Consider the following 14,885-nt stretch of genomic DNA (forward strand, 5'->3'; position numbering starts at 1 on the left):
GATAGGCCTTTACACAGATTATGTTATTCTGGCAATCACAAACCCCATTACCTGCCTTGCACAAGCCCGATCTCATTTTGTTAAAGTTTCATATCATAAAGTGAATTATACAAAATTCCAGTTGTTAAACTTTGAAAAAGATTCAGTGACCAAGCAACATATAATTGACTAATTTCCATATGCATGGAACGAACACTACATTCCCTATTTAGGCATCACCATAACTCATCCTAGCTGGCAAACCTATGCAACAAACTACCTGCCATTACTTAATTATATCCCACAAATATTAAATAATTTACGCAAATGCTTCATTTCTTGGACGGGTAGAATAGTAGCAGTTAAGATGTTGATCTTGCCACAAATTCTTTACATCTTTAGAACGGTAGTGATCCCCGTCCCAACATCATTCCTTACTAAACTTCAAACTACCATCAATAAATTAATCTGGGGAGGGGCCCATGGCAAAAACAAATTCTCCACCCAAGCAAAACCATACGAGTTAGGAGGTATGAAGGCCACCAACATCAAACAATATTTCGCTGCAGCAATATTAGATCAATTTAAGCCATGGTAGGTCAAGCCATCACACAAAAAATGGGTTTCCATAGAGTCTACAACACTTGGCGCCCCTCTGATCTCCCTCCTCGGGAATAGGCCCTGCTCCCTGCCACCACATGCCCTTCTGAGCCTACATATCTCGGTATCTACCTGGAAGCAACTGATCTTCACATTATCTGTGTTGGTTCCAGTCTCAGTCCTCCCCCTGAGACTACATCACATTGAACCCCCAATTATAGAGGTTTATAGGATTGGTTGGCATGTCGGCTATGGCAGGCTCCCGACGCAGGGTCTGTTAGATACAGGTATAGAAGGGCACTTCTGGTTGCATAAGTGTTTCCAGAATCTTGAAGTGAACTAAACCCCTCTATCAGAGACCACATCGTCAGGAATTCCATGTAGTAGGAGCACTTCCTGGATCATCCACTCAGCGGTGTGTTCAGTGGTGGGAATCTTTTCAATGGGAATGAAGTTAACCATCTTTGGGAGTCAGTCCATGACCCGAATGATGGTAGTCATTCCCCTCAAGGGGGGCAGATCCACTATAAAGTCCACAGATATAAACTCCTATGGCCTGGATAGGACTGAAAAGGGCTGTAGCAAACCAAGAGGGCGAGCTTGTGGTGTCTTGTTCCAAGCACATACTTCGCAAGAGGTAATGTACCTCTTTACATCCTTCCTGAAGTTGGACCACCAGAAAAAAACTAAGTAAAAGTTACAAGGACTTTTTGATCTCAAGGTGACTGGCAAGTTTGGAGTCGTGGAACAGTTTGAGGACTTTGAGTTGACCAGTTTCGGGGACAGACTATTGATGTCCCCATCAGTCTATTCTCAAAAGAGAGCTTCATATCCTTACAAGCACGACTTAGAAAAGAGTCACTTTTGTAGCCTCCTTTAAAATTGTAAGGAGGTCCTCAAAATGCAGGATACCTAAAAAATTCTTTGAAGACAGAATTGCGTGGTCATTATCTAACTTCTCTTCAGGCTCTACAAATATCCTGGACAATGCATCTGCCTTGTCATTTTGGGAACCTGGGCAGTAGGACACAACAAAATTAAACCTGGAGAAGAACAGGACCCATTCTGCTTGTCTTGCAGATAACCTCTTGGCAGTGTGGAGGAATTCTAATTTTTTATGTCAGTAAGCACTGTTACTAGATAATGGGTTCCCTACAAGTGGTGCCTCCATTCAGTTAAAGCCACCTGGATGGCCAGAAGTTCCTTGTTCCCAACATAATAGTTCTTCCCTGCAGATGATAAGGTGTAGGGCAGAAATGTGCAAGGATGTAGCTGCATCTTATCTCTGACTCACTGTGACAGGATGGCTCCCACAGCGGATTTGGAGGCGTTCACCTCCACAACGAAAGGCAATTCTGGTTTGGGGTAAATCAGTACTAGTGCTGAAGTAAACAGAGTCTTAAGCTTCTCAAAAGTGGCTTGTGCCCGTAGGGGCCAGGAAAATGTGTGTGCTTTCTTTGTAAGGGAAGTTATGGGAGAGATGACTTTTGAGAAGTCCTTGATAAATCTTCTATAAAAATTTGTAAAACCAATCAAGTGCTATACTTCCTTCAAATTTCTTGGAATGGGCCAATCCAGGATGGATTTTAATCTTGCTGGGATCCATACTTAAGCCCTCTGGGGAGATAATGTATCCTAGGAATTTTATTCGGGTCTGTTAAGATAAAGTACAAGGCAATAAAGTAGAAGACAAGAATGACTAATACAAAGAGGAAGAAGATGAATAAGACAAAAAGAAGTTGACGAAGAAAACAAACATGAAGAAGAAGACAAAGAGGAAGATGAAGAAGAAGAAGCCGCCGAAAAAAACAAAGGTGATGAAGAAGAAAAACATGAAGACAAATAAGAAGATGAGAAAGAAGACAAAGTAGATGAGGAAGAAGAAATTGTATAGGATGAATAAAAAAAAGAAGACAAAGAATTAGTAAAAAAAAAGACGAAGAAGAAGGGAAAAGGAAGACAAAGAAAAGGATGCTGATGAAGTCAAAGAAGAAGTAGAAGACAAAGAAGACGATGAGGAAGATGAAAAAAACTAAGAATAAAACAAAGAAAATGACGATAGGGAGGAAGGCGAAGAAGTAGGCAAAGTAGGCCAAGAAGACAAAGAAAATGAAAAAGATGAATAGAGTGAAGTAAATGAAGATGAAGAAGAAAAGAAAGACGATAAAGATGAAAAGAAAGACGAAGAGGAAGAAAAGAAAGAAGGAGATGAAGAAGAAGAAAACCAATAAGACAAAAAAGAGAATAAGTAAAAAGATAAATAAAATGAAGAAAGAGAATAAGTCGAAGAATAAAATGAAGAAAAAGCCAAAAAAGAAGACGACAAAGGTGAAGAATAAGACACATAAAATGAAGAAGAAGGCAAAGAATAAGTCAAAGAAGACAAAGAATAAGAACATGAAGAAAGAGGCAAAGAAGACGCAGAAGAATAAAAAGATGAAGAAGGCAAAGATAGAAGAAGATGAACAAGAAGAAGTCGAAGAAGAAAAAGAAGAAGACGATAAAGTAGAAGCCAAAACAGAGGAAGAAGAAGACAAAGAAGAAGTCGAATTGGAAGAAAGAGACAAAGAAAGAGATGAAGAGAAAGAAAATGATGAAAGAGAGGAAAAAGACTATGGAAAAAGACAAACACAAAGAAGAAGACAAGATAGAAGAAGACAAAGAAGATGAAGGCAAGGGAGATGAGGCAGAAGAAGACGAAGAGGAAGTAGAAGACCAAAAGGAAGAGGACAAAGAAAAAGGCAAAGAAGAAGACGAAGAAGATAATCAAGAAGAAAATGAAGAAGTAGATGAAGAATACAATGAAATAGAAGATGAAGAAGAAAATGAAGAAGATGATGAAGTAGAAGAATAAGAATACAAAGATGTAGGCAAAGAAGAAAAGACAAAGAAGATGAGCATGAAGAAGAAGACAACAAAGTAGCTGAACGTAAGTTGTAGATGGAGAAGAAGACGAGGAGGAAGATGTAGACGCAGAAGAAGATAATGGAGAAGAAGAAGATGAAAAAAAATGAAAACAATGAAAAGAAAGAAGGAGAAGACAAAGAAGACGGAGAAGAAGATGGAAAAAAATGAAAAAGGCGATGATGTAGAAGAAGAAGAAGTCATCGAAAAGAAAGAAGAAGACAGTGGAGAAGATGGAGAAGAAGACGAAGCAAAAGAAGAAGTGAAAGATGAAGAATAAAACCAAGAAGATGTAGAAGAGGAAGATAAATAAATCGAAGAAGATGACAAAAAAAGGCAAACATAAAGAAGAAGACAAAGAGGAAGAAGAAAATGAAGTAGACGATGAAGAAGAAGAGGATAAAGAATACAACACAAGAAGATGAAGAAGAAGAGGAAGAAGGTGATGAAAAAGAAGAAGATGGAGAAGAATACAAAGAAAATGAAGAAGACAAAGAATAAAACCAAGAAGACGAAGAAGATAAAGACGAAGATGAATAATTCGAAGAAGACAAAGAATAAATAGACAAAGAAGATGAAGAAGTAGGGAAAATTAGGACAAAGGAGAAGATGTCACTGAAGAAGATGAAGAAGACAGACAAAGAAGACCAAGACCAAAAGGAATGAAAAGATAAAAAAGAAGACGTAGAAGAAATGAAGAAGACTATGAAGACAAATTAAACAAAGAAAAGACAAAGAAAAAGGAGACTAAGAAGATGAAGGGGAAGGAAAAAGGAAAATGAAGAAGACGCTGAAGAAGATGAAGAAGAAGTAGAAGACAAACATGAAGACAAAGAAGTAAACAAAAAAGATGATGAAGCAGAAGTCAAAACAGAAGAGGAACAAGAGGTCAAACAGGGAAGATGACGAAGAAGAAGAAAGCAAAGCATAAGACAAAGAAGAAAAGAAAGAGGAAGAAGAAGATGTAGAAGAGCAGGAAAAAGAAAAAGAAGAATAAAACAAAGAAGACAAAGAGAACTAAGAAGAAAAAGATGAAGAAGATGACAAAGAAGATGATGAAGAAAAAGGAGATGAGGAAGACAAAGAATGAAACTGAAGAAGACGAACAAGAAGAACAAGATGAATAAAACAAGGAAGAGAAAGAATTAGCTGAAGAAGACAAAGAAGAAAAAGATAAAAAGGACAAAGAAGGTGAAGAGGAAGGGAAAAGAAAGATAAAAACGCTGAAGAAGATGATGAAGAAAAAGAAGAAGGCAAAGAAGAAGAAATAGAAGACGAAGAAGACAAACATGAAAAAGAAGAGGAAGAAGAACACAAAGAAGATGATGACAAAGGAGATTAACACAAAGAAGATGATGACAAAGGAGATTAACACAAAGAAGAAGATGAGGAGGAAGAAGAAGAAGTTGAGGAATAAAACTAAGAAGACAAAAAAATGAAGATGATAAAGAAGAAGGAGAAGACAAAGCAAACAAAGATAAAGATGAAGAAAATGATGAAGAAGAAATTGAAGAAGATGATGAAGTCAAAGACTGTGATGAAGAAGAGTAAGATAAAGAAGAAGACGCCAAGGAAGAATAAGTTGAAGAAAAAGAAGAAGTAGAAGGTGAAAAAGAAGACAGAGAAGGCAAAGACAAAGACGGCATAAAAGAATAATATGATGAAAACGACAAAGAAGTAGGTGAAATAGATGACAAAAAAAGATGAAAAAAAAGGCAAAGAAGATAAAAAAGAAAATAAAGACGAACAAAGAAGTCAAAGAAGATGATGAAGATGAAGACGAAGAAGAATTTTCCTCCTTTTTCTTTTTTTTTTAGAAAAGTTTGACCCAAAAAAGGGTTTGACTGTTTTGGTTCTCTGAACACTACTGTATGGTCTGGCATTGCACCATTACACTTGCACAGTATATGGCAGTAACATGTATACTGTTATATTTGGTCTTGTAAGTGCTATTACTTATGAACAAATGATATAAGTGTGGCGGAATATGTACGTGCTATATACAGGTGATTACAGTATACAGGGGTCTTTTGTTATGTCTGCCTGCAGCTTGAATGTTATCATGTAACTGTGGCTAAGCAGGGGATATGGGGCTCAGAAAATGGAGGTTGGACCCCTGGAAAGATATATTATAGAATTAACCAGCCAGAATGTTGTAAAAACTGTTAAAAAGTAGAGAATCACTTAGAGGTCTAGTAAAGCTGAGTGACGAATCTGATGAGCTGCAGGAAGAGCGGTACTCCTTATCGTCCAGCCCTGAAACACATATACTTTACCTGAGGACCCGGACTGCACTCACTGTTTGGGTATTTTCCTTATTTTTGGAGTAAATGTTCCTTTAAATCCCCACTTTACCTGAGGCTGATGGTAGCAGCTGCATGCTTTTGCCTTTGGTGCTCATGTGCTTAGTTGATGTAGCCTCAAGCAGCGAGGTCCTGGCTCCTGCGTTGTCTGCAATATTCACGTTTCTGCACAAATGCTTACTTTCCAAGCTTATTTTTCTTGCCGGATGAATTTTATCGGTTTTATGGCACATCAAGGTCCTGAGTCTTGTGGCAATAGAAACGCAATGTGTAACGCTGTACTCACGGTCATAAGAAAATACATTAACCTACTCGGAATCCTCACCTGGGATAAACATGCCAGAGGAGCTGCAGCAGAGGATGTGTCAATATTGCCTTTACACCATAAACTCGATTGGTGAATGCAAACGACTTTCTAAACAGTGTTAGAAGTCTGGCCACAGGCGAAGATCCGCAGCGAAAGCCCAACATCGGGAGACAGTAATGAGGAGAGCAGAATGTTATAACTCCTGGCTACGCAGCTGACCCCACACAGCAACTTGTGAGCTCCTTCAGATGTTGCTCCACTGAAGAAATGCACAAATCTTAGAAACCTTCATGTTTTCTGCCCGCGCCACTTTATTTTCTTTATATAAATTAAGCCAATTTTAACTATTTCCTTCCTGAATGCATCCAGTTAACCAACTCATAGCTTCTTCTATCTACGTATCTATCTATTTATCTCTTACTCTCACATCTATCAATCTCAAATCTTATCATCTATCATATCTGTCTATCTATCCATCGCAAGTCTATCTATCTAATATTTATTAATCTATCTATTCTATATTTATCAATTCCAAATCTATCTATCTAAAATCTCTCTATCCATCTATCTAACTATCTATCTATCTATCTATCTATCTATCTATCTCTCTATCTATCTCCTATCTATCTATCTATCTATCTATCTCCTATCTATCCATCTCCTATCTATCTCCTATCTATCTATCTATCTATCTCCTATCTATCTATCTATCTATCTATCTATCTATCTATCTATCTATCTATCTATCTATCTCTCTATCTATCTCCTATCTATCTATCTATCTATCTATCTCCTATCTATCCATCTCCTATCTATCTCCTATCTATCTATCTATCTATCTCCTATCTATCTATCTATCTATCTATCTATCTATCTATCTATCTATCTAACTATCTATCTATCTATCTCTCTATCTATCTCCTATCTATCTATCTATCTATCTATCTATCTATCTATCTATCTATCTCCTATCTATCCATCTCCTATCTATCTCCTATCTATCTATCTATCTATCTATCTATCTATCTATCTATCTATCTATCTATCTATCTATCCATCTCCTATCTATCTCCTATCTCTCTATCTCCTATCTATCTATCTATCTATCTATCTATCTATCTATCTATCTATCTATCTATCTATCTATCTATCTATCTCCTATCTATCCATCTCCTATCTATCTATCTATCTATCTATCTATCTATCTATCTATCTATCTATCTATCTATCTATCTATCTATCTATCCATCTCCTATCTATCTCATATCTATCCATCTATCTATCTCATATCTATCTATTTCATATCTATCTATCTATCTCATATCTATCTATCTATCTCATATCTATCTATTTCATATCTATCTATCCATTTATCTATCTCCTATCTATCTATATATCTATCTATCTATCTATCTATCTCATATCTCTCTATCCATTTATCTATCTCCTATCTATCTATCTATCTATCTATCTATCTCATATCTATCTATTTCATATCTATCTATCTATCTCATATCTATCTATCCATTTATCTATCTCCTATCTATCTATCTATCTATCTATCTATCTATCTCATATCTATTTATCTATCTATCTAATATCTATCTAAATCATTTCTATCCATGTGATATCCATCTATATCTAAAATAGCTATCTATCTATCTACATATCTATCTTTGTGATGTATATATATATATATATATATATATATATATATATATATATATATATGTCTAATATGTATCTATTTATCTATCATATCTATCTATATCTCTATCTAGCTATCTCAAATATATCTATATCTATCTATGTATATATGTGATACCCATCTATATCTAATATCTCTCTATATCTATCTATCTGAAATCTCTCTATCTCTTTTTATATCTATCTATGTTATCTCAAATCTAGCTATCTAATATCTATCTAAATCATTTCTATCCATGTGATATCCATCTATATCTAAAATAGCTATCTATCTATCTATCTATCTACATATCTATCTTTGTGATGTATATATATATATATATATATATATATATATATATATATATATATGTCTAATATGTATCTAGTTATCTATCTATCATATCTATCTATATCTCTATCTAGCTATCTCAAATATATCTAGATCTATCTATCTATGTATCTATGTGATACCTATCTATATCTAATATCTCTCTATATCTATCTATCTGAAATCTCTCTATCTCTCTATGTCTATCTATGTTAGACTACTTCCTTCCTTGCTCCTTCCCTCCGGTAACCTTTCAGGATTTGCTCTTGGCTGAGGGATCTGGGGGGATCTGGCAGTAATTAGGCAGCTCCTCAAGTCCCTCCTACTAATCAGTGAGGATCTGGCCTGCACTCACTCCTGTTGATCCTTTCTGCCAAATGGACTGGAACCTGCAGAGCTCCTGGCAGAGACCTCTGTATTACACCCCGGGGGTCAGTGTGGATCTGGATCTAGGTTTGGTTAAATTATTTGTGTCACCGAAAGTTTACACTAAATGTTCATTACAAGCGATAACTGAAGGGTCCTTCAGTGCAGCGAGGACTACGGAGGAGACATAATGTAGCAATGTATACGACTACAGGGGCAACGTTACATCCCCTGTAACTTCAGGATGGTCAGAGGTTTGTGCTCATTATGCTTAGGTCAGGATTCTGTCTACACTGATACATTGTTACAAGCCCTCAGCTGTGTGAGCCGGACAAGTGGAATATTACTATATACTGCAATACTGAAGTATTACAATCTATAGTACAAGCGGTCAAATGATCACGAATTCCAATGCTCTGTGGGGTAAAAAGAAAAGTGGAAAAAAATGTAATAAAGGTCTTTTAACGTTTAAAATAATATTAATGTTTTTAAAAAAGAATTATTGAATATGACAATATTTGTAAAACACTCTGAAGGCTGTAAAAAAAAAGGTATAAAATGCCAAAACAGCCATTTTAGGGGGGAAACGCGAAAGAAAAATGGCTAAAAAGTGATCAAAAAGATTTATGCACCCCAAAATGGTCCGAATAAAAACTACAGCTTATGCTGCAAAAATATTGCCCTCATGCAGGCCGATTGGTGAGAAAAGAAAAAAGTACGGATGTCAAAATACGGCGACGGAAAGCGGTTTATGTTTACGAAAAAAATTATTTGATTTTTAAAAAGAAAAGAAAAATTTAAAAACTACCTAAATTTGCGATCACCGTAATCGTACTGACCCAAATAATGAGGCTCATATGTCATTTTTACTGAACGCTGTTAAACTAAAACCACCAAAAATTGCACAACTGCATTTTTTTTTATTTCTCCCCACTTAAACATTTTTTAAAGTTTTCCTTTACATTATGCAAACAAGGGAGATGGAATAAATCCTCCACAGCGCCACCTATTAAAAGCAAAGCCAGCCTCCATGTACAGACAGCTGTTTCAGGGTATTCGCCCTTCATCAGTGCACAGTAGGAGTCTGGCTCTGCTAGTGAGAGGCCTGGGGCGGGGGTCAGAAACGCTATCTTTTCTCCTTAGGGGGAGCAACTATATACGGTGAGTGGGGAGACTCAAGGAATGCTGCCTTTCAATAGGGGGCACTGTGCAGGATTTATTCCATCTCCCTTGTTTGCATATTACCCAGAGGAGCATGCTTGGCCATTTGAGTCTCCTCACTCGCCGTATATAGTTCCTCTCCCTAAGGAGAAAAGATAGTGTTTCTGACCCCCCTTTACATTATATGATACATTAAATGGAAGGATTCAACTACAACTCGTCCCACAAACCACGAGCCCTGTACGGCCATGTCTATGGAAAACCTTTAATGTCACAGCTCTTAGCGCTCCCACCCACGAGCGTTTTTTTACGCTGCGATATCGCCGCATTTTTTAAAATGCAAATGTCAATGGGACTTTCTATTGTCAAAATCGCACAAAAACGGCAAAAGCACAAACTTGTGATTTTAACATTAGAAAGTCCCATTGAAAAAATTGCAGCGATATCGCAGCGTTAAAAAAAACGCTAGCGGGTAAAAGCCCTTAGAAAGTGGAGACAAAAAAACGAAAAATAAAGTGATGAAACTTTGTTCTTGAAGGGGTTAACTCTGGGCTCCACGGCGTGTTGTGATGCGCACTTGTGTACATTAGTCGCCTTTGTCAGCACTTGAGGGAGGAACGTCAAGTGGATTTTTGGCATAATCGTAAAAAAATGTTGGATTTTTAGGCTTTGATACTGTAGTTGTATGACATCACACGCTCAGGTGGTGATGTCATGTGATCCTACAGGCTAATATATGTGAGGTGGCAAAGTATCACTATGCTAATGGTCAGCACATGCATAGGTGTTCTGCTGTGTACAAGAATCTGCAGCTTTGTGGGATGATGGGGAGGCGGGCGAGCATGAGAGCAACTTCACCGGATTCTGTGCCCTAGTTTACAGATTACCTTTAACTTCTTCATGACCGGCCTATTTTGTGCATCAAGGGCCAAGTGATTTTCAGTGTTGCATTGCAAGAGCCATAACTCGCTGACAGCCGTATGAGGGCTCGTTATTTGTGGGAGGAGTTGAATATTTTACTGGTCGCACCCCGGGGGACATATAATGTGTTAGAGATGTTACTGGCTGCACTCTGGGGGACATATAATGTGTTGTAGATGTTACTGGCTGCACTCTGGGGGACATATAATGTGTTGTAGATGTTACTGGCTGCACTCTGGGGGGACATATAATGTGTTGGAGATGTTACTGGCCGCACTCTGGGGGACATATAATGTGTTGGAGATGTTACTGGCCGCACTCTGGGGGACATATAATGTGTTGCAGATGTTACTGGCCGCACTCTGGGGGACATATAATGTGTTGGAGATATTACTGGCTGCCCTCTGGGGGACATATAATGGGTTAAGATTAGAGATGAGCGAACGTGTTCTTAACGAACACTTACGCACCCGAACACCGGCTTTTCCGAGGACTTCCGTGTTCGCGCGTAAGTATTCGGGGGGCGCCGGGGGGCGGGGAGAGGCGCGGCGGCGCGGGCGGCAGCAGCGGGGAACAGGGGGGAGCCCTCTCTCTCTCCCTCTCCCCCCCACTCCCCGCCGCAACCCCCCGCGCTGCCACGGCGACCCCCGAACTTTTTTCGCCCGAACACGGAATTCCTCGCGAAGTTCGGTGTCCGGGCGAAAAGGGGCGGAGCCGAACACGTTCGCTCATCTCTAGTTAAGATGTTACTGGCTGCACTCTGGGGGGACATATAATGTGTTGGAGATGTTACTGGCCGCATTCTGGGGGACATATAATGTGTTGGAGATGTTACTGGCTGCACTCTGGGGGACATATAATGTGTTGGAGATGTTACTGGCCGCACTCTGGGGGACATATAATGTGTTGGAGATGTTACTGGCTGCACTCTGGGGGACATATAATGTGTTGTAGATGTTACTGGCCGCACTCTGGGGGACATATAATGTGTTGGAGATGTTACTGGCCGCACTCTGGGGGACATATAATGTGTTGGAGATGTTACTGGCCGCACTCTGGAGGACATATAATGTGTTGGAGATGTTACTGGCTGCACTCTGGGGGACATACAATGTGTTGGAGATGTTACTGGCCGCACTCTGGGGGACATATAATGTGTTGGAGATGTTACTGGCTGCACTCTGGGGGACATATAATGTTCTGGAGATGTTACGGGCCGCACTCTGGGGGACATATAATGTGTTGGAGATGTTACTGGCCACACTCTGGGGGACATATAATGTGTTGGAGATGTTACTGGCTGCACTCTGGGGGACATATAATGTGTTGGAGATGTTACTGGCTGCACTCTGGGGGACATATAATGTGTTGGAGATGTTACTGGCTGCACTCTGGGGGACATATAATGTTTTGGAGATGTTACGGGCCGCACTCTGGGGGACATATAATGTGTTATAGATGTTACTGGCCGCACTCTGGGGGGACATATAATGTGTTGGAGATGTTACTGGCTGCACTCTGGGGGACATATAATGTGCTGGAGATGTTACTGGCCGCTCTGGGGGACATATAATGTGTAGGGGATGTTACTGGATGCACTCAGGGGGACATATAATGTGTTGGAGATGTTACTGGCTGCACTCTGGGGGACGTATAATGTGTTCGAGATGTTACTGGCTGCACTCTGGGGGACGTATAATGTGTTGGAGATGTTACTGGCTGCACTCTGGGGGAAGTATAATGTGTTGGAGATGTTACTGGCTGCACTCTGGAGGACATATAATGTGTTGGAGATGTTACTGGTTGCACAGTGGGGGACATGTAATGTGTTGGAGATGTTACTGGCTGCACTCTGGGGGACGTATAATGTGTTGGAGATGTTACTGGCCGCACTCTGGGGGACATATAATGTGTTGTAGATGTTACTGGCTGCACTCTGGGGGGACATATAATGTGTTGTAGATGTTACTGGCCGCACTCTGGGGGACATATAATGTGTTGGAGATGTTACTGGCCGCACTCTGGGGGACATATAATGTGTTGGAGATGTTACTGGCTGCACTCTGGAGGACATATAATGTGTTGGAGATGTTACTGGCCGCACTCTGGGGGACATATAATGTGTTGGAGATGTTACTGGCTGCACTCTGGAGGACATATAATGTGTTGGAGATGTTACTGGCCGCACTCTGGGGGACATATAATGTGTTGGAGATGTTACTGGCTGCACTCTGGGGGACATATAATGTGTTGGAGATGTTACTGGCCGCACTCTGGGGGACATATAATGTGTTGGAGATGTTACTGGCCGCACTCTGGGGGACATATAATGTGTTGGAGATGTTACTGGCCGCACTCTGGGGGACATATAATGTGTTGGAGATGTTACTGGCCGCACTCTGGGGGACATATAATGTGTTGGAGATGTTACTGGCCGCACTCTGGGGGACATATAATGTGTTGGAGATGTTACTGGCCGCACTCTGGGGGACATATAATGTGTTGGAGATGTTACTGGCTGCACTCTGGGGGACATATAATGTGTTGGAGATGTTACTGGCCGCACTCTGGGGGACATATAATGTGTTGGAGATGTTACTGGCCGCACTCTGGGGGACATATAATGTGTTGGAGATGTTACTGGCCGCACTCTGGGGGACATATAATGTGTTGGAGATGTTACTGGCCGCACTCTGGGGGACATATAATGTGTTGGAGATGTTACTGGCCGCACTCTGGGGGACATATAATGTGTTGGAGATGTTACTGGCTGCACTCTGGGGGACATATAATGTGTTGGAGATGTTACTGGCCGCACTCTGGGGGACATATAATGTGTTGGAGATGTTACTGGCTGCACTCTGGAGGACATATAATGTGTTGGAGATGTTACTGGCCGCACTCTGGGGGACATATAATGTGTTGGAGATGTTACTGGCTGCACTCTGGAGGACATATAATGTGTTGGAGATGTTACTGGCCGCACTCTGGGGGACATATAATGTGTTGGAGATGTTACTGGCTGCACTCTGGAGGACATATAATGTGTTGGAGATGTTACTGGCTGCACTCTGAGGGACATATAATGTGCTGTAGAACTTTTATTCCACATTGTGGGGGCCGATGGAAATGCATCAGTGCATTTCAAGACCCAGAATGTCTTTATTTTCCTGGCAGCGGCGCTCTGCGGGGGCTGGGTTCCAGTCTGATGTACATGGGGCTGCTGGATTGCTTTCCATTGTGTTTCTTGGGAAGTGAACCAAAGAAAATAAGAATTCTGTCCTTACTTTGTAAGATGATTTGGATTCACACTTTGCGATAAATAACTGAATCTTGCCGTTGTTTGGGCCGTTATTCACCGATCAGGTGCTGCTTTATAAAAAACATTAATGTATTTCATCCATTTCAGTTGCATTCAGACGACTGTATATGAGCGGGGTATTCACGCCGGCCGATATACGGCATCTCTGTCTGCAGGGGGAGGAAGCTGGAAGAGCTGGGAGCAGTGCTCTGAGCTCCCGCCCCCTCTCCACCCCCTCTCTGCTCCCTCTTCACCCCCTCTCCGCACCTCTGCACTATTTTCAATGAGGGGAGGCTGCACAGGGGCGGGGCTAATTCCCAGAAACTTAGCCCCACCCTGTCCGGCCTCCTCTCATTGCAAATAGTGCCGAGGGGCGGAGAGCAGGCAGAGAGGGGGCGGGAGCTCAGTGCACTACTCCCGACTCTTCCAGCCTCCTCCCTCTGCAGACAGAGACGCCGTATATCAGCGTGAATACCCGGCCGATATACGGTCCTCTGAAGCCGCCCTTAAACAGGTTTTTGTTGGGATGTGAATATCTTTAAACAGAATTTTATTTCTTTCAATTTAACGTTATTGACCTTTTTTTGTTGCCAATTTTTCAGTCCCTGAAAGAGACCTCAGTGAGATGATTAAAAGGCCTATTGTGGTCACAAGGGGGGGGGGGGGGGGTTTATTGGTGTTTGACCCCTTGCAGTATTGATTACAGGTCATCCATAGTTGATTGTCGGGACCCGATGCTCTGGACCCTCAGCAATCGGCTGATCTGATTGTAATCGGACATCTGCATAGGGGTCAGAGCCGAAAGGGCAATAGAAGGGATAGCTCCTAATGAGATCCACAGAGGCCATACCTGCTGTACTTCTGGCTCTGACCCCTGTGCAATGGAGCTGCTAACATCCAGTGGTTGAGATCAGCTGATTGCTGGGGGTTCTAAGCAGTGGACCCCTCTGATCAGCTGTGAGGATGGGTCATCAATACTGGGAGGGGTAAAAGAACTACCTGTTCACAGCCCAGGTAACATGTATC

At 40.8% G+C, this 14,885-nt stretch overlaps 1 protein-coding gene across 1 annotated transcript; it reads left to right on the forward strand.

Moving 5' to 3' along the window:
• The first annotated feature begins 2,721 nt into the window (after positions 1–2,721).
• LOC136626796 (glutamic acid-rich protein-like) lies at positions 2,722–3,433 on the forward strand. Its single transcript, XM_066601801.1, has 2 exons — positions 2,722–3,084; positions 3,137–3,433. Exons 1-2 carry the CDS (start codon positions 2,722–2,724, stop codon positions 3,431–3,433), a joined length of 660 nt encoding a protein of 219 aa, XP_066457898.1.
• Positions 3,434–14,885: the final 11,452 nt, after the last annotated feature.

The sequence above is a fragment of the Eleutherodactylus coqui genome, chromosome 4 (assembly GCF_035609145.1).
Source record: "Eleutherodactylus coqui strain aEleCoq1 chromosome 4, aEleCoq1.hap1, whole genome shotgun sequence".
Taxonomy (NCBI): Eukaryota; Metazoa; Chordata; class Amphibia; order Anura; family Eleutherodactylidae; genus Eleutherodactylus; species Eleutherodactylus coqui.